The 25,738-nt window shown below is 43.5% G+C and overlaps 2 protein-coding genes across 7 annotated transcripts; one reads left to right on the forward strand and one right to left on the reverse strand.

Moving 5' to 3' along the window:
* The first annotated feature begins 135 nt into the window (after positions 1–135).
* Positions 136–25,471, forward strand: LOC101171458 (bromo adjacent homology domain-containing 1 protein). 6 transcript variants are annotated; one of them, XM_078943210.1, is made up of 8 exons: positions 16,285–16,401; positions 16,469–16,577; positions 19,336–21,027; positions 21,331–21,686; positions 21,765–21,924; positions 22,002–22,081; positions 22,280–22,371; positions 22,452–25,471. In XM_078943210.1, the coding sequence occupies exons 3-8, from the start codon at positions 19,356–19,358 to the stop codon at positions 22,639–22,641; spliced, it is 2,550 nt and encodes an 849-aa protein (XP_078799336.1). In that variant the 5' UTR covers positions 16,285–16,401; positions 16,469–16,577; positions 19,336–19,355; the 3' UTR covers positions 22,642–25,471. The 6 variants fall into 6 exon arrangements, with proteins under 6 accessions (XP_023808491.1, XP_023808490.1, XP_078799335.1 ...); XM_023952723.2 differs by lacking the exons at positions 16,285–16,401; positions 16,469–16,577 and adding an exon at positions 136–284; XM_023952722.2 differs by lacking the exons at positions 16,285–16,401; positions 16,469–16,577 and adding an exon at positions 8,124–8,688.
* ora6 (olfactory receptor class A related 6) lies at positions 2,772–3,892 on the reverse strand. Its single transcript, XM_020714649.3, has one exon. It carries the CDS (start codon positions 3,776–3,778, stop codon positions 2,858–2,860), a length of 921 nt encoding a protein of 306 aa, XP_020570308.1. The 5' UTR covers positions 3,779–3,892; the 3' UTR covers positions 2,772–2,857.
* Positions 25,472–25,738: the final 267 nt, after the last annotated feature.

The following is a 25,738-nucleotide window of genomic DNA, read 5'->3' on the forward strand; positions in this document are numbered from 1 at the left end:
TAACTGTCAATGGTTTCCCAACAGTCCCGCTTTCATAAACATTTTTTTAGGGATGGTTTCTGTTTTTCTCTCGGTGACATTAAACTGCTATAACACCTTTACCATATTTATCCCAACATAAATGGATGAATGGAGAAGTTCTTTGAAAAACCATCGTCGGTCGAGGGGCGGGGCCTAATCCAGACCCGGAAGAGGGGAGAGCCAACCCAGCTTTGAGCTGCACGTGGAGGTCTCGCGCTGATGGGGGGGTCTCCTGTCCACCTCAAAGTACTGATGCTGCAGAGGTGAGGAGGACTAACTCGTCTTCAGGTTTGAGCTCAGTCACCTTGACACCTTTGGTCTCATCTTCACCTGCAGTGTTTCAGCTAAAATCAAACATCATGTTGCAGAAGCTAAATACAGAGCTGGATGTTACATTTCAAATGCTGGGTCTTTAGTATTCCAGTACTTTTTGGTTTAGAATGAACATAATTTTTCATTTTATTTACATTTTACTAATTTATTCAGATTTGCTCAGTGCAGATTTAATTTTAAAAAATGCCTCTGACGTTTCTAGAATGTGCAATAATCTAATGATATCATTTTTAAATCTTCATTTATTAATTTATTTAGATTAACTAATTGCTTAAAAAATGCACACCAACAGAAACATTTCCAAAAAAAAGAAAAAAGCAAAACAATGCTAAAACGGCTAAACGCTAAAACTATACAGAACGGTACTATCCTGAAGTAGAAACCTAATAAATGTGAATATTTTACAAAGACTATTTGTGAATTCACTGTGTTAATGATCAAAACTTGGTTTGTAAAAACAATGAAGAATCGTTAAATATTACTCTAAATGTTTGCCAATCCAGCGGCATCGATGTAAACGTTTGCAGAGACTTCTGGGAAATTTCTAAGGCATTTTGGAATTGTTGATTCGAATGCCCCTAAAAATTGTGAACACGCTAGTGTATCAAGTAGTGAGTAGTAAAAGTATTCAGACACAAACATAGTTTGTCAAGTTCAGTTATTTAGGCTATAACACTGCTTCAAATAGCAGAACACGCTTGTGTTATTTACTGTTTCATTGTGTTATTATTAATGTTGCTATTTACTGTATTTTTATTCTATGTATCGTCTGCTATTATCTGTTGTTGTTTTGTCTTATCGTGCTATACCTTAAAAAACTAACATATCCCCCTGACTACCATATAAAAAAGATTTCTGTCCAGTCACAATTTTTTTAAAATCCACTAAAAACTACAGTCCCCAAGCTCCGCCCCTTCACATTTAATCTCATTGAAAAACCCTAATTGTCCTTTAGATAATCCTTTAGATTGTCATTTAGATTTTTTTTTTTTTTTTTTTTTTTTTTTGTAAAATCTTTTGATCAAACAGCTTTTACCTTCTGTTTTCACATTTACCCCGTTGTGCAGATGTGAAAACAGATTTCTGCCTCTTAAGATGAAGTGTGTCTTTAGGCCCGTACACACCGGGACGAATATTCGCCAGGCGTTATTCGCCAGCGTTTTTCGCCACCTTTTTTGTGTTCACACCCAGGCGATTTTCGCTGACGATGAGCAGAGCGAACATGCAATTTCATTCCCTGACATTAGATGGCGCTTAATGTAAACAGAAATACTCCTGTACACAAGGTGGCGCTGCGCAACTTTACGCTTCTTAAAGTCGCTTTTCCCTCAGAAGAAGAGAGCAAGTATTTACGCGCTTGTCAGAATCATACAAAGAAAACATGAATATTTCCAGCACCAGTTGCTCCAACTGGTGCTTGGTTCGGGGATATTTTAGAATGTCCGTCATTATTGCTTTGCGGCAGTGTAGACGTTACTTGGCGTCTATCTTCTTCGCTGGTATGTGTGCTCAGCAAGGCAGTTTTGTGTTTGAGCGCCCCCAAGTTGTGTTTTACTGTAACTTCAGAAGCTCCAGACACGTGTGCAAAAGCGCCATTCTCATTGGTCGAATAGATTTCGACGCGACGCGTCAAAAAAAAAAAAAACGAACCAGAGGCGTTTTGTTTTTTTGACGCTTTGACGCGTGGCGTTTTTTCGCGTCGGTGTGCACACTCTCATTGATGCCCTTTGTTTAGTCACGAGGCGTTAAACGTCGGCGAAAATCACGCGCGAAATTCGTCCCCGTGTGAACAGGCCTTTTCACTTTGACACGTTTTTAACCACATTTGTTTTTTTTTATTTTCAAACCTCATGCTTCAAGTAAAGGTTTTGATTAACAGATGAAACAAAAACACTGTTGGTTTGCAAATGGTAAAGTGTAATGCTTTATTAATACAGCATTACACTTCTACAATGAAACACGATGACCAAGATTTCACACTAGAACCCGACTTTCTGGACTTTTTCCAGCTTTCAACCAACTCATTGAAAGTATTCAATGCTTCCAAAGATGTCACTTATTAAGTCAGTACAAAAGTTTGAAATCCAATTGTTTATGCATTTTTTTATGAATTAACATACATTTTTTGACCAAATAAAGTTAAATCTAATTAACTTTGTCTACAGTTTAATAAATTGAACTTTAAGAGTTGAGTTTCTGTTATTCATGAGGTGGATTTTAATGCAGCAAAGTTTATGGGGAAAATCAAATGTTTATATGCAAAGACGTAATGAACTGGTTGACACCTATTGATGTAAATATGCATCTTCTGCTTTGAAATGACCTTATCTAGCATCTACTAGAAACCACAAACATAAGTTACATTGTTTTCCTAGCTGGAAATAAATTCAGGCATCAAGGAGTTAAAAGATCTCAAAAATCTTTAATTTTCTTTTTTACAAACATCATTCTTTTAACTTGAAATTCTTTACTGCTGCTTTAAATCAGTTTTCTAATGATGGTTTTAAAATTTATTTCTAATTATTTTAAAGTTCTCCAGAGAGAACAAGTTATGTCCTATCCCGTATACGTATGGACTAAAGCATGAGTACGAAGTTAGCGTGAAAAACTCTATTTCACGCCAGGAAGGAAGGTTGTTGGGTTTGAGGAGGAACAGGAAGAGCAGGTAGAAGGTCCAGTTCACCAGGAACAGCCCCATGGCCGCCACCACGGCCATCATGCTGTGCTGGAACCTCAGATCTCTGCCATTTGTGTGACTGTGGTTGGACTGGTGCACACTGATCTCCGGCGTGATGGTTCTCCTCTGGACCAGCAGCACCGCGAGGATGAGGCAGTTGGTGACTGTGATGACGATGAGGGGCAGTAGGTAGGAGACCAGGATGAAGAGGTATTTGTAAGCACGGTTGGGTGCAGGACAATAATTCTTGCCGCAGTGAAAGGAGTCTGCAGGACAGCCGCCGCCACTGTTGTTTGCGGCGCTTTCTGTGAGTGCCGCGGGTTTGATAGCAACGACGGGGAAACTGAGCAGAAAAGAGAACATGACGCACACTCCACTCAGCAGCTGGGCTACTCCGATGCGGTCTGGGTGAACCGAGAGGCTGACTCCCAGCTTCTGGTATCGGAAGATGCTGATGATGACGGTGAAGAAGATGCTGGCGGTTTCTCCAAACATGGTCATGAACTTCAAAAAGCGGCACCACCAAGTGTCGGAGGAGGAAGTCTGAAGCATGAAAGCATCGTAGACGTTTAAGATGACTATCTCCTCCAAGTTGGCAGCAGCCAGTCCCAGAAGAAAAACCTCAAAGGATTTGATGTGGGACCACTTGACATGGATGATGGAGAGGATTAAGCATACATTACCCACAAGTCCCGTGAAAGACACAGCGATTCTCAAGCCCAGGAGGTTGACATAAATCCCTTCCATTCGTCAACTTTAGCCAAATCCAACCAAAAACGTCGCTTCTGCATCTGAATGGAGCGGAAAAACGACTTGCCAGAGCGAAGACAAGACTTTTGTCTGTCCCCGCTTTGACGCATCCCTGACCACCCAACCTTGTTACTGAGTTCCCTGAGATGACAAGCATGTAGATTGGTGATACCCTGCGCTCATTATAGAGATGGGAAAACAAGAGATTGCTGGAAGCGCCGAAGGCTGGGAGTCATTAAAGTTTTACCTCTGAGCTTTTCAAAGCTCCATCTTGAGACCGGCAGAGTGACTGACTTAAATTAGTGGCATGTTTTTCCGCCCATCCGGGCTCAGAACTCATTTACGGAGCTTGACATGTGTCCTTTACTTTGCGTTTGTCATTTTGTATGTCCGCTGGTGCTCTGGTGTCATTTAATGATATCTTTGACACCGTGTCATCCTCATTAGCCATTTGCATGAACAGCGTATAGATCCAAACAATTGTCGTCATGTTTTAAAATGACATTTCTGTTGTTTAGTGTGGGCAGTGACGCCGACTGGTACACACTTCCTGTTGGTCACTACATTTGGTTTGGTCTCAATTCCCTGGACATGATTTTTTTTTCCTGTACCAACTTTTGGTCCTAGCATCCCAAAAAGGTGAAAACAGATTATCTGTGGAGAACAAACAGGAAGAGGAGTAACGGGACAGGACCCTCCTGTTGGACCAATTCAAGTTCCAGCATGTCTCTTTTTGCTTTCACTGACGTCTGGTTACCCAAGGTTCCTTCTAACTAAGCCTGCAACCTGATTCAGCTTAATTGTGAATCCCACAGAGAATATGCAATTAAAATAAGCCCCACTCTGGCAGCAAACAAAGTGAACTAAGTGTTGTGTAATGAGCCTGGACAGTGTAGGAAGTTTAAGTCTTTTATCACTGATTCTAAGTGAAAGAAGCGTCTTTTACTGAGAGATGTTCACCAGAGACAGCTTTATTTAACCAGTTTTATTCTAACACCTCATATCGGGTTTTCCGTGACACCAAATTCTTTTCTTTTCCCATTATTTGGTAAGAACCCTATTTGGATGATGGTTTCTATCCACTAAGCTCACAGTAATACTATGGCAGTCTGTCTCTGCTTTGCTGATTTAGTTCCTTAACATCTCTTTAATAGAACTTCTATCGTTCAAGCAGCATTTTCCAGACTGGTTTTGGTCCCAGAGAGAGTTCGCCATTTAGTTTCTACTCACTCCAGGTAGTCGAGGAAGGTTACAACCGGACCGCTCCTCTTCATGTTCCCCGTAGCTAAGAAAGATCACAGTTACTGCTCCTCTTAACAAATCTAGAGAATAAGATTTCGTTCACACTAAAGTCCTTTTCATTTAAACAAAATGGACCTGAAATGAGCCGAGTTCAGTTGAGTTCAATTTAACCGAGTTTGAACAAAATTTAACAAAGTTGCACTGAAATAAATTAGATTGACATCATTCTAGGAGAACTGAAGTGGATTCAACTGCATGAGAATTGGTTTGTTTGCTGGGTTTACACAGAAAACACAGTACTTACAATAATATTTAATGGGAGCATGTTCAGCTGCAGCCTAGGTTACAGAAAGCAGTTTAAATTGGTTGATTTCAGGAAAGGTGGTTGAAACTGAGACAATCAGAAAATTGGATTCGTCTGTTTGAACTGGATTGAATCAAAAATGTAATCTAGTTTCTATCTCTACAAATACAGATTTAGAGCGACGCTTAGCATTTGTCACAAACTTTTGAAATGTTCAAAGACAAAAATCCAAGAGGTCCAGCTTCAGCAGCAATCAAATCAAACTTTATTTATCAAGCACTTTTCATATTCCAGTGACACAAGGTGCTTGACAGACTTAAAACTATTCTTAAAAATGCACCGAATGCCCTCAGCCCTCTCAACCCCCACACCCAACATAGTAAAACTGAAAGACTAGAATTCACAGTAGAAATAAAAATGGAAAAAACTGTCTTTACTGGTTTTCCATATAGCCAATGTTTTGCACTAATGTAGAAAACATTCCTTCATTTGCTTTGGTTTTATTTCAGGTCTGACATTTGCCTCTAAAGTATTCTGGTAAAAGAGGCCAAAACTGAATAACTCCCAGATGACTGTCCTTCCTCTACCGTGCTTCTTAGTGTCTGATGTGATAAGTGTTCATTCTTCAGTGATTTGATAGATTTTAATGTTTATTGTGGTCAGTGAAGCTGTTTAATAGACTTTGTCTGACCTTGGAGTACATTTAGACCGTTTATAGGAAGGCTCCTAACATTTCTTCTTCTTCAATTTTTATCAGCGTTTATTTTTGCTTTGCACTTTGAAATAAGCTGACCTTTTGGATTGCTGCTTTTTCTGAATAATCTCTTTATCCAGAATGCTGTTCAAGTCTTTACTCGCACATTAGTATGTGAGGCTAAAAAACCAAAGAACTTCCCACTTTGTTAAAGGTTTTTACAACTTTTAGTGGTCACTTTTGGAAGACAACATGAATGCAGGATTTCCCCATGGATCATGGCAGTCACAGCTGCCAGCACTTTTTTAAGTTTTCACCTACCTACCTGATAAAATAGACAGCCATTGCAACTCCTTTAACCAATATTTTCTTTGTAAGATTTAAAAAAAAATACTGAAGACAACTGTTGAACATTTGTTAAGTAACTTGTCTTTGGTCCTGTTTGATTCTCTTTGTTTTGTCTTCAGAGAGTCAAATTTGGGGTTAAATAGTCAGGAATTGAGAAGAAACCAAAAATGCATGAGACCTGGTGTTGCAACTCCTCAGTGAGATAAAAAAGCAATTAGCTGTCCTTGAAGTGGCTTTAGAAACATATTTGCATATAGCTTTTGGTGAGGGAACAGTAAAATATAAACACAATGGACCTACAATCCTCTTTTATTCTTATTTGCTAGCAAAGTGATCCAAAAGAGACATTTTGGCAGAACTACTTTTTGTTTTGGAGAACATTAATTTTTAAAGAGGGCCTGGAAAATTTAGAGTTCACAACCCTGAGGAGGGACAAGGCTTGTGACAGAAACTCAAGGGTTTGATAAAATAAAAAAATCCTTAAATATGAATAACATGAGACAGGGAAAAGTGACAATCCAGGTAAGGAGGAACTGAAAACCAGATTGTTCAAAACACTAAGGCTGATCACTGAAATTAGGCCAGTTGTGGATAATTATCAAATAAACCTGCAGATGAGACAGTGACATGAGAAAAACAAGCCTGAAAACTGACCGAGCCAAAGAGCACAATCCTCTTAGTACCACTCCCCAAAAGGGCAGATTCCAAATGTCCAAACAAAACATGTAAGAAAAGGGAACCTGGAGGATGGCCATTACAAAACCCAAACCACAAAACAGTTTAGGTCCTTGCAGCCCGACAGGAATGGAAGGTAACACGGCGCTCCCCACAACAGACAGCAGAAGGGGTAGCCCTGTCGACCCACCAGAGTGGCAGGACACTTGAAGCAATCCCGGGGTCTGTCCTAAGGGGGAGAATGTGAATAATGGGGGCAGACTGGTCAAAATCCTCAGCTACAGGGAACATGAAGAGGAGCGGTCGCTGCGACCTTTCTGAGTCATGGAAAACATGAAGAGGAGCGGTCCATTTGACCTTCCTCGACTAAGTGAAATCTGAAGCGAAGAGATCCTTGCGACCTTTCACAGCTACAGGGAACCTGAAGAAGAGCCGTCTCTGTGACCGGCCTCAGCTACAGAGAACATGAAGAGGAGAAGTATTCACTGCGACCCTTCTCAGGTGCAGGAAAATCGAAAAGGAGCACTCCTTGAGACCTCCCTTGGCTAGAGGTACCATGATGCAGAGGGGTCCCTACATCTTTCCTCAGGTATAGGTAACATGAAGAGGAGTGGTCCCTGAGACTTTCCTCTGGCACAGGCAAATGTGAAGAGCAATCCCACTTAAGAGTAGGAGTAACCTGGGTTAATGTACTTTGGGGTGGCTCAAAAAAGGCTGCAGTGAAACTTTGGTGGACTGTTTTGCCGAGAGAACTGCCACTGCAGCAAAGAAAATCCTGCTAGGTCCAGGTTGGCAGATGAACTTATTATATTTTAACAAACAAACAAAAGCCTGAAACAAAAAGAGCTGATTTGGTTTAAAAGTTGTTTCCTTGATATTTTTTATTTATTTATTTATTTTGAGTCTAGACAAAGGTCTATCTTTATCAGCTGAAGACAACAAAAACTATTTCGGATGGCAAACGAGGCGCCTTACAGGTGCGTCCACGACAGCCTCAAAGTTGAGGGGGTCGGCTCCGGAGCCTGACCCCTCCCTGCATTTGCGCGTCGATGCCCCTTTAACAGGCTCACCATGTTGTCATCACATGCTTGAGCAGAAAGTCGGATGAGGATGTGGAGCGCATTGTCACTTCTTTTTTTTAAAGGGAGACTTTTAGCGAGGCTCTCTCCGCCGCGGGAGGGGGGCAGCAGCCCGGTCTGTCAGCGCTGACTCAGTCAGTCATTTTGTGCTGTGAGGAGTTGTTGTTCGCTCGCTGGTGCGCAAACTGAAAGCTGCGCGCGCTGTTCACGCCAAGTGACGGATAGAAGCGACGTGCGTGCGGGCTGGAGACCGACTCCTCCGCGGCCACAGTCGAGCCTCGCGTCGTCTGGAGAGTGGACGGGATAGAAACGGGGGAGGAGGGGGGGAAGCCTGGATCAAGCAGCCCGAGCGAGCTGGCTTAGGGAGGAAAACAGTCTCGCCTCTTCTCGGTCGAGTTGGGAGCCCAGGAAGAGGTTCCCTCGAGTGGAGCCAAACCTCGGAGACAATCGGAGCTCATTCCCTCGAACAGGCGGATGAGGCGGACTTGTGTTTTCGGAAAATAAGGTGTCCAGACTTCTGCCGGAGCCAGACGAGGCAGCGGCCGCCGCGCAGCCCGACGTTACGGTAAGAGAGGCTGAACCTTCCTGCCGTTTTGTTCCCATTTGGCCCCCCCCCGGGGCGGAGGAACGGTCCCCCCGCTCCGTGTCGTCGGTGCACGCTCCTCACAAGTCCGGTCGTGGAGACAGACCGCGGCTCCGGTGATGGAGGACAATCTCGGGGAGCGGTGCTCAGTCCGGCGGGTGTGATTCCCCCCTCCCCCTCCTTCGACAGTTCCAGAACCAGTGGAAGTGCAGACCCCCCACCCCAACGGTCCACGATCACGGAGAATGCGAAGTGTGCTCACCTGGATGCACGTGTTTTTGTGCTGGGAGGCCCTGTATGTGTGCGTCTGCGCGCACGAGGGACTCCAAACTTTAGGGGCGCACGTGTGGCGGCTCCCAGGGGCCCCCGATCAGCACTGAAAGAGAAGGTCAGTGTGCTCAGATGTACTGAGAGCCCCACCAGAGCTGAAGGCGAAGGAGGATGACAGCAAATGTTCTACTGAAAAACTTCTGCTTCAGACGAATCTAGACAGGAAAATTCAGTTTTAATACACTCCAGAGGCACAAATCTAAATCATAATTTCAGACTCGGCTTTTCACACCTTAAATTCACCTCTTTATGTTGTTGCATTCATTGTTTTATGGAGCAAGAGCTGCAGTCACAGATCAGTTGGTGGTTTGACCAAAGGCTGTGGGCTCAGACATCTCCCAGCAGACACTTAAGGCCGTGTCGCACAGATGAAAATAGGTCATTAACATGCGTGTGGAAAGTGAGAAAAGTTGTGGTTCTTTTTGACAGCTGTGTGTTTTAACACGTTTTTGTCCTTTTCCGATGGAGGAGATAGAGACAGAGAATTAGGATAGAAGCTGAGGATTACGTTCTTCAAATGAATAGGGACCAGGCGAGAAAATGCTGTGTGAACAAGATTGTATTAGAAAATACGCTGGGTGGGGCCACAAGCTCCCTACTCTGCTCCATTCTGATCCTCCACCTGCAGACAAACAGATCCATGAACGTCTTTATTTTCCTGGTCTGAGCTGGAATCTGGATCTTAACTGTACGGCTGGATTGATCTGATATTATTGCCATTTTTGATGCACCGGTAATGTTAGATTGGGGGGTGGGGGGCTGTAAGCTTGTGGGAGGAGAGGGGAATTTCTATTGAGCTCTGCAGAAACTAGGTCCCTGAAAACAACACAGGTTTTGGGATTTTGTCTGAAAAAGGCCAGATCATAATGAAAAAAACACAAATGCCTTGAAAATTGATCAGAAGATGAGCTATTTCATTTCTATGTGTAATTAGATTTGTATACCATTCAGCTCACCTGCACAGGTGTGCTGGAAGAAGGTGGTGGTGGTGTATAGGCTCTGCTTGTGTGTGCATGTCCAAAACCCCTGACGTGACGGCTCCCCCATCTGTGGGCGATCACACGAACCCTTGGTGATCTTCTCTAGATCATAATGACAGAGTGGCTCCATCAGCCCCACCTGCTCTTTGAGTTCATGTTTCTCCTTAGGAACCCGGTTAGTTGTCTAAAAAGTCCCTGAATTTGAGGGGAAACACTTTGAAGATACTCTTGATCCTTTCATGAAATTTAGTCCAGAAGAAATTCTGGAGAATTTTTAGTCAAGACTCTGAGTCCCATTTGTTAAAACGACGACAAATTTCGTGTCGGAAGATGCAAACCTGGTTCTTCGGGGCTTTCATGCAGTCGGTTGACCTGATTCTTCAGAAATGTTGTGTTTCTGAATCCTGAAAATAGCTGAAACACACTGCTCCTATGAATCTCTTTGGGCCTGTTTGAAGGTTCCCCATTTCTCCTCCAGGTGTCAACCATAAACTGGGCGGATTTTACTCCAATTTCACTTGTTTCTGCAGCTTGAAGGCATTTTGTTGTGCTGGATGGATCAATCTGACCCTTCTCTAACAGATGGACGTCTAGTCTGAAACCACAGGATGGTTGTTTAAGAAAGGAGAAGTTGGATGAGTTCAGGTTCTTGTTGCTGGAACATAACCTTCTGTTTGCTTCGTTAAGGCCAGCACTTTTTTTGGAGGATTAAACTCCAGTCGGCAACTTGGATCGTGAATCTTTAACCTGACAGTCTTCCAGGTTCTGCAGAAATGTCCTAAATCCAACTTTGGAAAATCCTTTTAGTTAACAGAATAAAATGTTCTTGTGGCTTGAAGCTGCGACCTGCTCCACAGTCTTCCTCTTTCCACTCCCCCCTGATTGATGGAGAACATGGAAACGGTTTGATTTCAGTGGAAAAGAAAGAGTTTTTTGTTCTTGTTTTAGTGAACTTGTAATAAAGCCGGGATCGACGTCACCTTGAGAATCTCACATCAGAGGAACTGCAGGCTGAACTGACTGCAAACAGGAAGTTAAACGTTGACCTTTAAGGTTTATCACTTTGTTTCCTCTGTTTTTAAAACCATAAAATTTAGATTCTTTGCCAGGTTTCTTTTCTTTTTGCATTAAAGATCCCACTCCTCTTCATTGTCAGCATGGTGGCCTTTATTTCAGGTTGCTTTTCATGTCTCACACTCGCCGTGTGACGTTGGGTCCATAGAGGGAAGCTGGTGAAAACTCACGGCAGCCTTTTCAGCCGAACAGCCTCAATCATACAGAAAATACCTGCAATTGGATTCAGTTTTGATCAGTGGAGATTAAAAGCTAAAATCGGTTTTGCACTGGCGTTTGATCCAAATGCTCGTTTGATTTAGCTGACCGGGTTTATCTTCTTTTCTTGAATACTTCCAAAACGGATCGTTTTCGTTTGCCTGCCAGTAAACGATGAGAACAGCAAAGATCCTCGAAGCGTTTTTACTGTTAAACTTGAGGTTAAGTAAACTCCTCATTGGACAGATCAAACATTTCTTCAGTCTTTAAAGCTGGATTGATGGGATGTGTGTGAGTCTGGTTGTGTGTTTGTTGCCTTGTATAGATCATTTTAGCGTCATCACTGACCTTCAAGGACCAACAGTGTCAAAACGTTGAACTGATCCAAATCCAGAGGCAAATTTAACCCTTTAAACACAGGAGAGGTCGCTTGCTTGGATCGTTACTTAGGGGGCTATCCGGTTGACGAAGCAAGATCAACGATTCACAGATGGAACCACCATTCTCCCTAAATTGATTTAAATATATAAATTTATTATAAATATGTCTTTTTTCATCTACTAAGAAACATTAAATAGTTTTACTTTGAAAATGAGAATCTTCACCGACACTTTATTTTGAAGGTTTAATTACGTTTGGTGACAGCAGTGGATTTGATTTTTTTAGTTTATTTAAAAAAAAAAACAATACTCTGCATGTTAGAGTGATAGTTACATTACCTGAAGGGTACTTTTTCTTATAATCTACTACATTTAGAAAGATCACAATATTCAGATTGTCGGGAACAGATTGTAAAGATCCGAGTATCGGATACTCGTTACAGCCCTACCAGTAACAATAAATGAAACACTTTCTTTGAACTACCATAACTCTATTTATTTATTTAGTTCAATTTAACAACACCAATTTCAAAATAAAAGCATCCATAAACAAGGAGTCAGATTTGGAAAATGTTGCATATTGGTGCAAAGCCTCTTTTCTCTGCTTCAGAATCGGTTGTAATCCCGATAATTGCGTCAACGGTTGAAGAGGTAAATAACTGGAGCCAGGTGCAGTTCACCAAATGGCCACTATGTGGTTTTCAGTCCGGCTCCATTCAGGTCCTCGTAAAATTTCCAGCAGTAATAAAACGTACCGACAGTTTAGAACTGAAAAGACTTATTATGTTTTATTTATTGCAGCAAAGTGATAAACATTATTCGGTAAATAAACACATAAAACACTTAAGAATGTGTTTATGGAGGAAAGTGGATGTAAAAAAAATGTCTGCATTTCTGACAAGTATATTTGTTTTGGTCCCATTTACCGAATTCCCTAAAGGTTGTAGGCGAACGGTCAGAAGGATCAGGTTTAATCTGATCAGGATAGATCAGAGTTTTTTCTTTGTAATTCCCAAAGAAAAAGTATTTCTCATCAATATGAGGGATGTTATGGTTGTTATTAATATCATTTAGTAAAAAACAAGAATTGAAGGAGCGACACTCAATAAAATGAAAAAAGTTTATTAAAAATTTAAAGAGAGATCATCTACAGAGAACAGACAGAGAACCTGAGCTATAATAAAAACTTAAAACATACATTTTACTTATGTAGTACAAAAATAAAAGTAAAGTTATTAGATTTATGAGGACTAACAGGAAATGTAGCACATTTAATTGATTTAAAAAAACAGATTGAATACAAAAGGATTGTGTTTTACTGCTTCCAACTTACATTTAGTATGGTAACACACTTGAAAGGAATAATATCCCACATTTTCATGAATAAATCCTGGATCACGGCGCAAAATAACACATAACTTTAGTAAAAACTGGTTCATCTGCAGCAGCATTTTTTACCTTTTCTTCTTTTCGTCTCGATGTTTAGCGACTGAAATCAGGACCCGCCTCATGCTTTTGTTTCTGTCAGGGTTCAGTATCAATAGTAAAGTCTGTTCAGTCGCCTGTTTCTTCTGCAGAAATCTTCATCAGAAAGGAGTGAATCTCGGGAAAAGTCCCTGAGAGAGGCAGGCGGCCTCGGTCGATCATCTTCAGCTGAATAGACGGGACTGTTTGGTAATTCTGAGTCTGGAAAACACTTTCTGTCTATTCTGGGAGGCGTGCGGCTCACATTCAGATGAAAAGACGGGAGTCGGGAGGGGAGGAGGTGAAGGAGCACAAAGGACCGGAGCGCCGCAGAAGACGACTCTGCAGCCAGACTCCTCCGCTCCTTTAGATTCTCCCACTTTCATGGCTGCTGCGTCTGTATTAAAAAAGCAAAGTGGCTGCCTCTTCGAGGGCAGGGTTTGATTCCTGCAGATTACATAACACTTAACCCTCCTCCTCTTCCTCCTTTAAGTGCCTCTGAAGCCGGAGCAAAAGGAAAAAGAAGACGGACATTTTCAAATGGGCGGATAATGAGGGAAACTCTTCATGGATGCTGCCAAATGCACGTCTGAGTTTACACTCTCTTTAAAAAAAAAAGCGCATTAACGACTAATTATTATTAGCAGCACTTCAAAAGAAAATCAATGATTAGACGGTAAATTTATTCAGAATGAAGTCAAACCTGACCAGGAGAGAGACCACAACGATGTCTTTTCTTTTTAATTAAAACATTTAATGAGGCAATTTCAGACAATTTAAGTGGTCAATTATAAAACATTTTGGGGCATTTTACAAAAAAAATTATGAAACTGAAACGTTACCTTTTTCTTTTAATGGTAAAATATAGATTCCTTAAAAGGTTTGTGGTTTTTCATCACTTATTTCAGTCAGTTAGAAAGCAGACGTTCCCATGAAAACTTTGGCCTTTTTAAACTGTTCTTGTGGCATTGTTTTCATGTTGGAGAACATTTATGAAGAAAATCCATATGAAGATTACATTTCTGAGTATTTCTTTATTCCGATTGCCGTGAAGCGGGAGCAGACGAAAAACTGCCGTTTAAAAAAGATGGTTCTGCTCCTGCCGCTCTGCAGTAACCGTGTCCTAAAACCACACAGGCTTTTAGATTTTGGCTAAAACCGAAATTATCCTAGAAGACTTTTGAAAATAGATCAGAGGATGATCGGAGTGGGACCAGATCTACTATCGAAGAGAAAAGCGGGTGAAGCAGAACTTTTTGCTTACTTTTGTTATAGTTTATTGTAACTTCTAAAGGCATTTCCTGCTTTATTTGAACGTATTTGCATCTGCATTAGAAAAGGTGATAAATGAGAGATTTAGCAGAAGCTGCAGCTCCTCTGTCATAAGAAACTTTTGACGTCAGAAGAAAAAGATTTCATCTATAATATTTGAAATAAAAACACGTAGACGTTTAAAAGGTCAAATGTATTTTTGGACAGAATAGATGCAGATTTCTGATTTGTTGAAATATTTAAATGTATTGAAAATGTTTAAAACTGGTGAACTTTTGTGGAATTTTAAATGGAAATCTAGCTGAGAGTTTGATGATCAAATCAATAAAATGTGCATTTTTTTGTAAGATAGATGTATTTATAATTTATTCTAAACTTGTCCAATCGATCATCGAAAGGACAGAAGATGTAGAGCTAAAAGTAGAAGAAAAGAATTGTGAAAATCTGGACGTTCACCTGGAAGGAGTGGCTTCAAACGAGAGCCAATGAGAATGAAGATGATACAGGTGTGCCCCCCCTTTAGTTTGACCCCTGCTACATGGGGGGGGGGGGGGGTAATGTAGGAACTGCTCCTATTTAATGCCCCCCCCCCCCCCCGGCAAGCAGCTGATGGTCTGTCATTGGAGGACGCACTTGTCAAACCAGCTTCGTCCACGCGCCAATTAGGCTGCGTGAAGTTTCTGCGGTCGGTGCGCAGCGGAGCAGGAAGATGCATCCCGCGCGCGGCGCCACCGACAGTCCTCGCGCCGCTCCTCCCAGCGCTCCCATCCGGCGTCTCCGCCTCCTCCCCCCGCGGACGAAGCTCTACGCCCTCCCCTGTAAGTTCCCAGCTTTTCGTCTCCTACCTCACCCGCCACCCCTTTATTTTTGTGTTTATTTGCATTTAACAATGACCCCCCCCCCCCCCCCCCCCCCCCCATCCATGCCGGCCTGGACGTTTGAAGTTGCTCCGCGTGCGCAGCCGTCCATTGAGAAGCGCGTTCCAACGCTCCGAAGCGGCGCGCGGCGCCTCCCTGCGCCCCGCTCGAAGCGGGATTACGGCAGAATGCGTGATCTGGTGAGGGGGGTCACTTCCCTCTAATTTGCTGACTGAGTGTGAGTCCGTGCGCACGTGCACGTTCGGGCTTTACCCCCCCCCCCTTCCGTATTTTGAGCCTGGCTGGCGGCGCCGTCGAGCCGCGCGGGCTCCATCCCGCCGCGTGCTCGGCTGCTTCCGCGGCGGGGATCACCTGAAGGCTGCAGGTCTCGGAGAATCCAAAAGCAGTGACCTCATGGCTCCGATCCGCGGGGCGCACGCGGCCAGCGGTAGTTTCACGCACGGAACGAGCCTCCCGTGGACTGTTGGGTTACATATGCGTGATTTGCGGTGTTTTTCCAGCTGAAAGCTGAGATGGAGGCGTTCAGAGGCAGCAGATGAGCCGGTGGAATCACAGGTGTAATGGCACGCGGGATCAGCCTGCCTGCACGCGCTCCCGAACCTCTTTTTTACCCTCTTAAGCTGCCACTCGGTTCGGTTCGGTGGATTCTGCAGATCTCCTTCGCAGTGAAATAGTTTACTGCAAAGTTCCGGCAAAAATAAATGATCTGCACAAATCTAGTGTTTGCAGAATGATGATAACTGATGTTCCATCATCTCTGCAGCTCTTTTGGATCCGTTGAAGTCGTGAACCGGAAAGATTCCTGATCTGATCTGAAAAAGTTCAACATTTCGTTTATTTAGAAAAAATTGTTGAAAAACCAACACATGGCTTCAGATTTGTCTTTAATTTAATTTGAATAGTTTAAAACCCCAAAACATGACTGTTTTTGCATTGTTTTCTGGTTGTCTTTTCCAACAAAAGAAGTTGTCCAAAGATCACTAGTGATGCTTTTCCTGGTTTGCGTTGCTTAGCAACATCTGGACAGACAGGACCGGCGTTGTGAGGCTCAGTGATCCCAACACAGAATCTACTCTGTGTTTAGTTTTTCTGTGATGGACACATAAACGCCCGTCAACGGTATCTTTTTTTCAGTTTTCTTAACCTTCCAGATGTTTTGGGAGAACTAAACCAAATTCTCCTGCAGCTGTGAAGCAGAAGAGCGGTCCTGATGGAGCTGATGCTCTTCTTTCTCACCGATTAGCGACGGGAGCCGGGTCATTGATCGCCCTGTAAATGCGAGACGACTTCCTGAGGTGTGTGTTTGAGGAGGAAACGGCCGTCATCTTTCAGACGTTTGACGCCGTGCTTTCGGATTCACTTAAATATTATTGAATAAAGGGAAAGTTTTGCATGTCTAAGCCAGCAATATCTGAACAGGTAGACATTACCTGAAGTCAACTGCCTGGATCCCATTATTTAGGATCTTCTGGTTCTGATGGATTCTTTTGGTCTGCAGACAGCAGGTTTGGATCTCCGTTGATCCACTTAATGGTGTTTTTTTTTTCACATGTTCCTGTGGCATCTTTCTGATGACGGATGGCATTCATATATGAAGATGGTTACGATTGAAACTGCATTTCTGAATTTGTTTGAATGAATCAGAATCATTTGTTTGAATCATGTTTTTTGAAAAAGGAGGGGGGGGGGTTCTAATGAACCTCTGCCGCTCTGCAGAAACTATGTCCCAGAAAACGACGCAGATTTTTAGATTTAGCCTAAAATGCACTGCTTTGAAAATAGATCAGAAGATGATCGGAGAGGGACTTTAAGCCAAACAAAGACGTCAAAAACCCTTAAATGAAGCCTTGAAGCGATCTGGTGGCTCTGAAGTTCCTGAAGGAGTCTGGGAGTTGTAGTTAACTGTCAGCGTCTGCACTTTTTTTTTTCTTACACGAAAACCAAACAGACTAAAAGCCTCAAAGGGAGATGTTTTTGATTTTATATTTATTTAAAAAAGAAACTAACTGTCTAGGACAGAAACTCTTTCATAAGACATTTTAAATGAGTTGAAGTGTAAATCAACTTCACCCTTAAAAGTTAAGGAAAACTGGAGGCTAAAAAAGTCGTACAGGCCGGTCCGTAAAAATATTTTCTGACGTCAAATTGGTCCACGACCTTTAAAAGGTCGGACATCACTACCTGACCTGTTTCATAAACATATGCACCCCCCCGTCTCCTCTATCCCGGCCTCATTAAAGCCTCCATACTAAACAGTGTCTACTGATTAACACTAGTTTTTATTTTATTAGAAGTTCGAAGGAATTTTATGTTGAAATTCCCTGCTGCTGCATAAAGGATTGTGCTTTTGTTTGTGAAAAATATGCTGAAAAAGCAATAATAGATGAGAAAAACTGTGATTTCTAGAATTGTCCACATGAAGCTGAAATATGGAGTTTCAGGAAGGATTTGAGTTAATTACACGTGTTCAGCACGAGTCAGGAGATGAACTCATCTCCACTGCATGACGGGACGCTGCACACATGACCGTTAAGGGTCAGTCCTCTTCGGTCACAGAACTACGCAAACATGTTTACTCGTGTCAAACCCACATCGCCTGATTTGTCTTATTTTAAATGTTGGGTTAATAATGTGACCCGCCAATGAACATAAAACTAAAATACTGAAAAATTCACTTTTTAGGCCCACAAAGGTTTCACGACTCTTATGTTACGGTGATGTTCTTGTACAATAGTTTCTAACTATGAAGTTTTTCTAGCTGATATGCTGCTAAACTAAGACAAAGAAAACAAGTTACCATCATTCTTTATAGCCCTGTTCTGATGAAAATGGTGTTTGGGGTGTTTTTAACATGTTCTAGTGGTGTTTTTCTGATGATGGAGGACATGGATAAAGAAAATTAAGCTTAAAATTGCATTTCTAAGTGTTTTACGGTGGCCGAGAGGTGCAACCAACGCTTACATTTAAGATACAACAACAACAAATCCCAGTACAAATGAACAAATACTGAAACAAAACAGCAAATCACGGAACAAATTACAGAGTCCTGAAACACAAAAGCAGATCCAGGTGCAAAAGTAAAGTTTCTGCGTCACTTCCGGAAGTAAGGTAGTAAGTAATACCTTTTAAAAAATCATACTCTACTGGTTTTCTATTACGTCCTTTCTGTTAGAAGCTGTGTTTCTGCTTTCGTTGCGTTTCTGGATTTGGTCATTTGTAACAGGATTGCTTTTTGTGATTGGGTATTTGGTCATTTTCCCTGAGATTTGCTGCTGTGTTTCGTGATTTGCTGTTGTGCAAGTGAACTCTGGTGTGGTTCGCTACAGTGTGAAGGCAGCACACGAAATGGGAGAAGTAAAACAAAGAGAGAAAAATGGGAAAAATAAAAGCTTGTTTTTAAAATCTTGCAAAAAGATGAAGGTGACCTTTAGAAATTCATCTGTCGTTTCCCAATCAGAGCTTGTTTTTGGTAATTCTGCCCCCCAGTGAGTAGTCGCTGTAACTACGGGACGTTTCCTGGCAGTGTAGTGAAAGAAAAAACAAAAAGGTTTCAGGTATTTTATTATTTAATAAGTCTCACTAAAACTGTCGTACTCCTAAAACAATAATTTAGGCACCTGAGGGGTTTTCTTTATTCAAATAAGTTTGTGATGTTTTAATTTATTACAAATTGGAGGAAAAAGTTGTTTAAATATATCCAACATATTCTAAGGAGTCCAATTATACACTGTTTAATGGAAAAACTATGCTGCTATTTTAGTGTTAATTTGACTTTCTGTTGATTTTGTGTTTTTTTTTTAATGTATAAACATGTTTTGTGACATTCTCTCATTTTTGTGGACATTATTCAAAGCAAATATTTATCCTGAACAGACAGTTGTGAGGTGATGAAAGCATCAATCTGCTTGTGTTTCTCATGGATTTTCTCCTTCAGCTAAGTTTGAGTAGGTAAAAGACAGTCAGCTGACGTGGTCGTCAGTCTTTGATGTTCAGTAGGTTCTTATGAAATGTTTTCATAGTCTAAAATTTGTGATCTTTTTCTTTTACCTCCAGGCTTTGCGGACAAGAATGTGATGACTCAGGCAAAGCAGAAGGCTTCCCTCAGGCAGAGCCACGGCGGCGCCGAGTGGTGGGACGGCAGCCGTCTTTGGCCTCATGGTACCACCATGGATGCGGCCCGATCTGAGCGCACGCTGCGATTCGGCAGGACGAAGCAAATCGGCGGGATCGTCAAAGGCGGGGAAAAGAACGTGAGCGCAAGAAAGCATCTTATGGAGAAGACGAGAGGAACAAAAGGTTCTCACGAGGAGGCGGGGGCGGAGCGGGGCCAGGACAAGAGGCGGGGACGGAAGTTGTACCCTCTACGCCGGAGGGGCGGGCGTTCGCACGAGGAAGGACGTGGCTGTCACGTTATTCTAACCCGACTGGAAGAAAGCTCCAAACCCAAGGAAAGAAAAGACGGCAGCAGGTCCAAACACGGGAAACGAAGAGAGCAAAAGGTTTTACCAAAGAGCAACGCCAAGACGAGCTACGCCCAACATGTCGGGTGGGGGGGCCTGCAACCGCGCAAACGTAGGCTGGCGTCTCTCAACGCGGAGGCTGTGAACAGCCTGCTGCTGGAAAGACCCATCGATGCTCAACCTGCAGCCAAACTGGCCAAGACACAGGAGGATTCTGGGAGGGATCCGGATCCAGACGCAGCCAGAGCGCCGTGTTTACAGGGGAACAGAACCTCCACCTCTCACAAGCTCCACCCGCCCCAAAGCTCCAAGCGGCCCAAGAACGCCAAAGGGAACCGGAGCGACAGAAGCGTTTGGATGTGCCCAGAGAATCTGGACGCGCCGGCGCCGCGACGGTTGGCTGGACTCAACGCTGCAGCTCTCCTCAAGCTAACTAGTTCTTCTGCAACCAGCAGGCAGAGAGTAAAAGCCACGCCCACAGCGACGGTCGCGTCCGACGGCGCAGCTCCAGTTGGGGGCTCCGCCCCAAAGCAGCACCAAAGGGTCAAGCACAGCAGACACGCTCAGAAGGGGAAGAAATGCCCCCCTGTGCCCAGCGTCTGCAAAACCTGCAAGAAAATGACCGACTACGAGCCGGAGGTGGAGTGGGAGACCAGCGGCTGCAGCCACCAGGGGAGCAAACCCGGCTATCAGTCTGGCAGCTTGCTGGCGTACCCGCTGAAGCAGGTGAAGGAGGAGCAGCTGGAGGCGGAGCTAAGCCCGTTCTACTGCTGTCCACCAGAGGGCTCTGTGGAGTACTGCCACCGCCTGGCCTTCTTTCTCAGCCAGCAGCCCTACCCGGACTCTGACGACAAGGCTCTGAGCGCCGCGTCCCCCCCCGTCAAGCGTGAGTGCTTGGTGGCCCCGCCCTCTCTCCCACATTCCCACCCGCACCCTGCTCTCACGTTGAGCCACCACCCCTGCCTGTGCACCACCGACCCCTGCTTCTGCAGCTACTACGTCCACATCGCTCATCCAGCGCACACCGCGGCGCCCTCGGCGACGCTGGCCACGCCCCCCCTCGGCTTCAGCCCCTCAAGGTTGTGTCCCAATCACCTGAACGACTCCAAGCTCCTGGGGGGTCAGGTTTCCCATCCTCCGGGGTTGACCCACCCTTACTGCAACACAGTGACTTCCACGTGTTGCGGGATCGGCGGCTACGCCTGCAACACAATGCCTCCAGTCACCAGCAAGGGGTGCTCTTTCGGAGCGGGATGCCCTGGCTGTGGGCGGAGCATCAAGACAGGTGAGTCCAATGGAGAGAACACGTTTAAAACTTGCGCTTGTTTTTGCAATTCTGCACATTTAAGCAAACGTTTTGAAGACAAAAATCTGACAAAAACAAGAAAAAGCTTAAAAAGAAAATCAATTAGTGAAGTTGTGTTTTTTAAATAAAGATCGACTGAAATTCAATCATCTTTTGTTTTTTTGCTTGATCTAAGCAGAATTTCCAGCTTTTTTAAAGTTTAAGAAGGTCGGTCACCATGATGTTGAAGTCTTCATCCTGGGGGAGAAACTGTTAACTGACTGTCACACTTTACTTTCCCAGAGAGTTACCCCCCCTCCGAGGACGGTCTCAGCCCCTCCCTTCTAATTGCCCCCAACCTGCCCCTCTCCAGCTGCCCCTTATCCAGCGGCCCCACTTCCACTCAGTCTGACGCCCACCTGCTAACCCCCCTGTCTGGACGACGCCGGCCCCCGCCCCGCTTAAGGCTGGCCAAAGCCTACCCCCAGAGCGACAAGGCCTCCAACGGCTCCCCGTCTGTGGGCCGCACTCGTGTGCCGCCGAAACAGACGGCGCCAAGCCTCAGCGGCGCCAGCAAGCAGAAGAAGGCCGGCCGCCGGCGCACCACGAATGGGTGGAGGCCCGTTGGTGCCCCCACGGAGAAGGAGGTCTTTATTGCGGTGGGTAATTTACAAATTCATCCTCAACACAAAAAGCCGAATAAAATAATTTGAGCCCCACCTGCGTGTTCCCCTCAGGGGGAGGACGAGACGTGCCTGCGGCGCTGCTACGAAGGGGTGGAGCGGGACGGGGAGGTCATCCGATTGCGAGACACGGTGCTGCTGCGATCCGGCCCCAGGAAGAAGTCCCCCCCCTACGTCGCCAAGATATCTGCTCTGTGGGAGGACCCAAAGACAGGTGAGGCCGCAGAGGGGGGGGGGTCAGGCGGGGGGGTCAGGCGGAGGGGCGGGCTGATCACCTGTGTGTTTCTGCAGGAGAGCTGATGATGAGCCTCTTCTGGTACTACAGACCCGAGCACACTCAGGGAGGCCGAGATCCCCGCGCTCATTGCGAGGTGAGGCCCCCATCGCCGCCGGGAGGCGACCGCCGCGCCGCTTTGCTCTCAGGTTTCCGGAAATAGCGTCTAGTCAGAGGAAAAATGGCGGCAGACGCCATTATCAGAGGAGTGGCGTTTTCCTCCACGCCGCGCCTCAGGTAGCAGCAGCACACAGGCTAAAGGCGGTTGATGATGTCTGTCCGCTCCCGCTTTCAGAACGAGATCTTCGCCTCTCGCCATCAAGACGAGAACAGCGTGGCCTGCATAGAAGACCGATGCTACGTTCTCCCCCTCGCCCAGTACTGTCGGTGAGCAACCCTCCGTCTTTGCAGAGGAACCCGGGGAAACGCGTCGCCACAGATCCTTTTTGTGTCTTCGCCCTCCTTAGATTTTGTGCCTTGGTGAAGCGGCGTGCTGAAGGCGGCCCTCCTGGCGGCGCCTGCCCGGTGCCGTCCCGTCCCGACTTTGCTCCGCCTTCCCACCGCTGCGTGCCCACAGACGTCGACCCGGAGCTGGTGTACCTCTGCCGGCACGTCTACGACTTCCGCTATGGACGCATCTTGAAGAACCTGCAGTAGCGGGTCAACGGCTGACTTTCAACCGTCTCCTGGAAAAAGAGGCCACGCCCCCTGATGCTCTCTCTGAACAGCCATGTTTTGGGTTTCCTCCTCGTCTCCCACAGCCCCATCCTAGTTTCTCACCAATCTTTCCCGTTGATCCGAGCGGATTGTCGGCGCTTCGGATACCCGAGAAAACACGGAATATTTTTGTTCTTGGGCAACTTTTAGGTAATCAAACGAAACGAGAAGCCTTAGAAGAACTTCTGTTCTGCACAAACGGAGATGTCGTCCTGGAAAAGCAGCTTCTCCAGATTCAGTTTAAAACAAACATCTAATGGCTAAATTTACATGAATTTAAAAAGCCATATCTGAAACCGTCGTCCCTGATACAGTCCTAGTTTTAAAGGCTTTGAAAGGAAGCCATCAATTGTTTTTATGCATCAAAGCTAAAAAAGGTAAAAAATTTGAGGGACAAAAGTCTGAATTTCTAGTTAAGAATGAGAGAAAAGTTAGAATGAAATAAAGATAAAAAAATTCTAAAATTTAAACTTAAAATCAGAATTTCTAAAAAAAAAAATTAAAATAAAAAAAATTAATTAAAACGTAAAGTTTTGAAGAAATTAAAAAAAGTATGATTTTCATGTCAGAGTTCTTATTTATTTATTTTTCTCTTGTATTATTCTGGGAAAGTCTTTGCTTAAAATTTAAATATTTGAAGTATTTATTTCTAATATGAAATTCTAAGAAATTCTAAGAAAATAAGTCAAATTTGTTAGAGTAAAAAAGTGAATTTTTGAAGTGAAATTCATGATTTCTAAGTTTAGAATTCCTAGTGTATTGTTTTTTTTTTTTTACTTTCGGCTAAATTCTTAAATTAAAAAACATAAAATTAAATTATTTTTTGTGATATAAACCTTAATTTTTCAAAACTTAATTAACATTTTTAGGAATAAATAAATAAAATTCCCATCTTCCTTTCTTTTCTCTGTGATCCTCGGTTTTTTTCAGTCTTAATTTATGAAATTAAAAATAGTTTTGTGGAGAAGAACAGTTCAATTACCAGAGAAAGATTTTCACTCATTCTTATTTTCTATTTTATACGTTGGTCAGACGGAAAAGTTGGACAAAAATTAGCAGAAATGTGAAGAACCTCAGAGAAACTTCTAAAAGAGGCGATTTCTAACCTTTAAGCTAAGTTTCGATCCAAACCTTCCCTCCTGTCCATCAGGAAAAACCAAAGCCCCTCCCACTGCTCCCTCACTCCTCGTCAGAACCTGTTGGGCCTCACAAGTCCGATCCAGTTCCAGCTCCTCCTAAATGATCTTCAGAAGGATGTTGTGGATGCAAACTGCATATTTCTGTGTCTTCACCAGCACAGGGGTCATGTGACCAGAGCCTATAGAAAACATACAGCTTGTGGAAAAAGTCCTAGTTTGGTTTAAATCAGGTTAACTTATAGAAAAAAACGCATATATTTGTTTCTTCACATTGTAAAGGGGATTCAAAGACATCCTGGTTTTTGGAAGTTGTAATCTTTACGTTAAGCTGTGCTTGAGTGTGCGTGCGTGAGCGTGCATTTTAAATCGACAGAGCGTCCGACTGCTTCGTCAAAAGTTGCCGTCTCAGATCCTCGAATGCAGACGATTCCAAATTCAGCTTTTTCTAAAAGTGAATGAAAATATCAAGAGTGAATATATTCTCCTACTTTTCTGCTTCCCCTTAGAATATTTTATTATGTCCTCCTCCTCAGACGGCATATGCAATATATTTTTAGACGTAATATTTTTGGAGGCTGACTTTGTTTGAAGTTGATTCCATTTTTTTTTTGGTACGATAACGACGATGAAATCTCCTTTTGTTTTTTTAATTTTTAGATAAAAAATAATGAGGAATCTGAAACGGCATCATTCAATCACCGGAGCCTCCCTTCTCAAGTGTGTGTGTGTGTGAGAACTACGCTGGAAAAGTACATTTAAAATGAAGAAATCTATCCATTTATTTGAATTTCTGCTTAATTTATTTGGAAATCTCATCCAGGTGTGGAGAGTCTGACCCACGCTGACTCGCTGAGTTTTTTTCTATTGATTTGAGCAGAAAAGCTGAGACAGGACACCACGTCCTCTGGGATTATCTATATGATCCGACTCTAGGCTCTTGAAAAGAACGCGTTAAGTCTTTATATAATATTTGGGAATAAAAATCCCAGTTTAAGTTGGAAAAAGAAGGCTTCATCTCTTTGCATCTTTCCTCCCTCGGGGGCATTAATCTGTTTTTTCGGCACATGAAGAAGAAATAAAAAGACAAAAAAAAACTTTCTGTCAAAGCAGTCGAGGAGGATCGCCCAATGAGATGTTCGCGCTCGCAAGTCTTTGCCATCTTTGCTATAAAGAGCTTTTCTGGGTTTTTTATGTAAGTGAATTACTCACAGGCTTTGCATGGGCACACTAGCATCCTCCGTTACCGTGACAACGAGGTCGGACCAGCACTTTTTTTGGGCGGAGGAACGTGAGCGTTGTTTCTGTGTAACCTTGATAAAACACCAGTAGCTTTAGCTGACGTCGGTTTCGCTTGAGTGCGTCTTCATCCCTTTAGGCGAAAACAAAGCACCTGTGAAATGTGGCTTTTCTGACGCCCGCATCGTTGCTTACTGTTGGCCGGTTTTGATAAATATTGAAGAAAATCAAATAGTCTTGGATATTTTTTTTAAGTAAAAGAGAGAAAAATGTTGTCAGATTGTTGTCACTTTGTCATGCTTTTGTAATTTTATTTTAAGGAATTATATATTATCCTGAATGATTTCATGTATTGTTGAGAGAATATTTATAAATTTTAAATTCCTTTGAGAAAACGTTTGGACTCTTTTTTTATTTCATGAAACTTCCTGTCATTCCTAACTGTGTCCACTGGGGGGCAGCAGTGAGATTCTCCACTTTTCAGGGAAATTCTTGTTTGTTTGTTTTTTACTATCATTATCAGATCATCCTAATCCATATTTATTCCTGTCTTATGTTCACGTCTCCTCTTTTGAATTTGTCGGGGTTTTTTTTGTGAAACCAAAACAGCAGCAAGGATCCTGATCATGTGAGGTGGAGACGTTGACCGCAGGTTTAAATCT

This window comes from Oryzias latipes, chromosome 24 (genome assembly GCF_053564925.1).
Source record: "Oryzias latipes strain Hd-rR chromosome 24, Olatipes_Hd-rR_3.1".
NCBI classification, from domain to species: Eukaryota; Metazoa; Chordata; class Actinopteri; order Beloniformes; family Adrianichthyidae; genus Oryzias; species Oryzias latipes.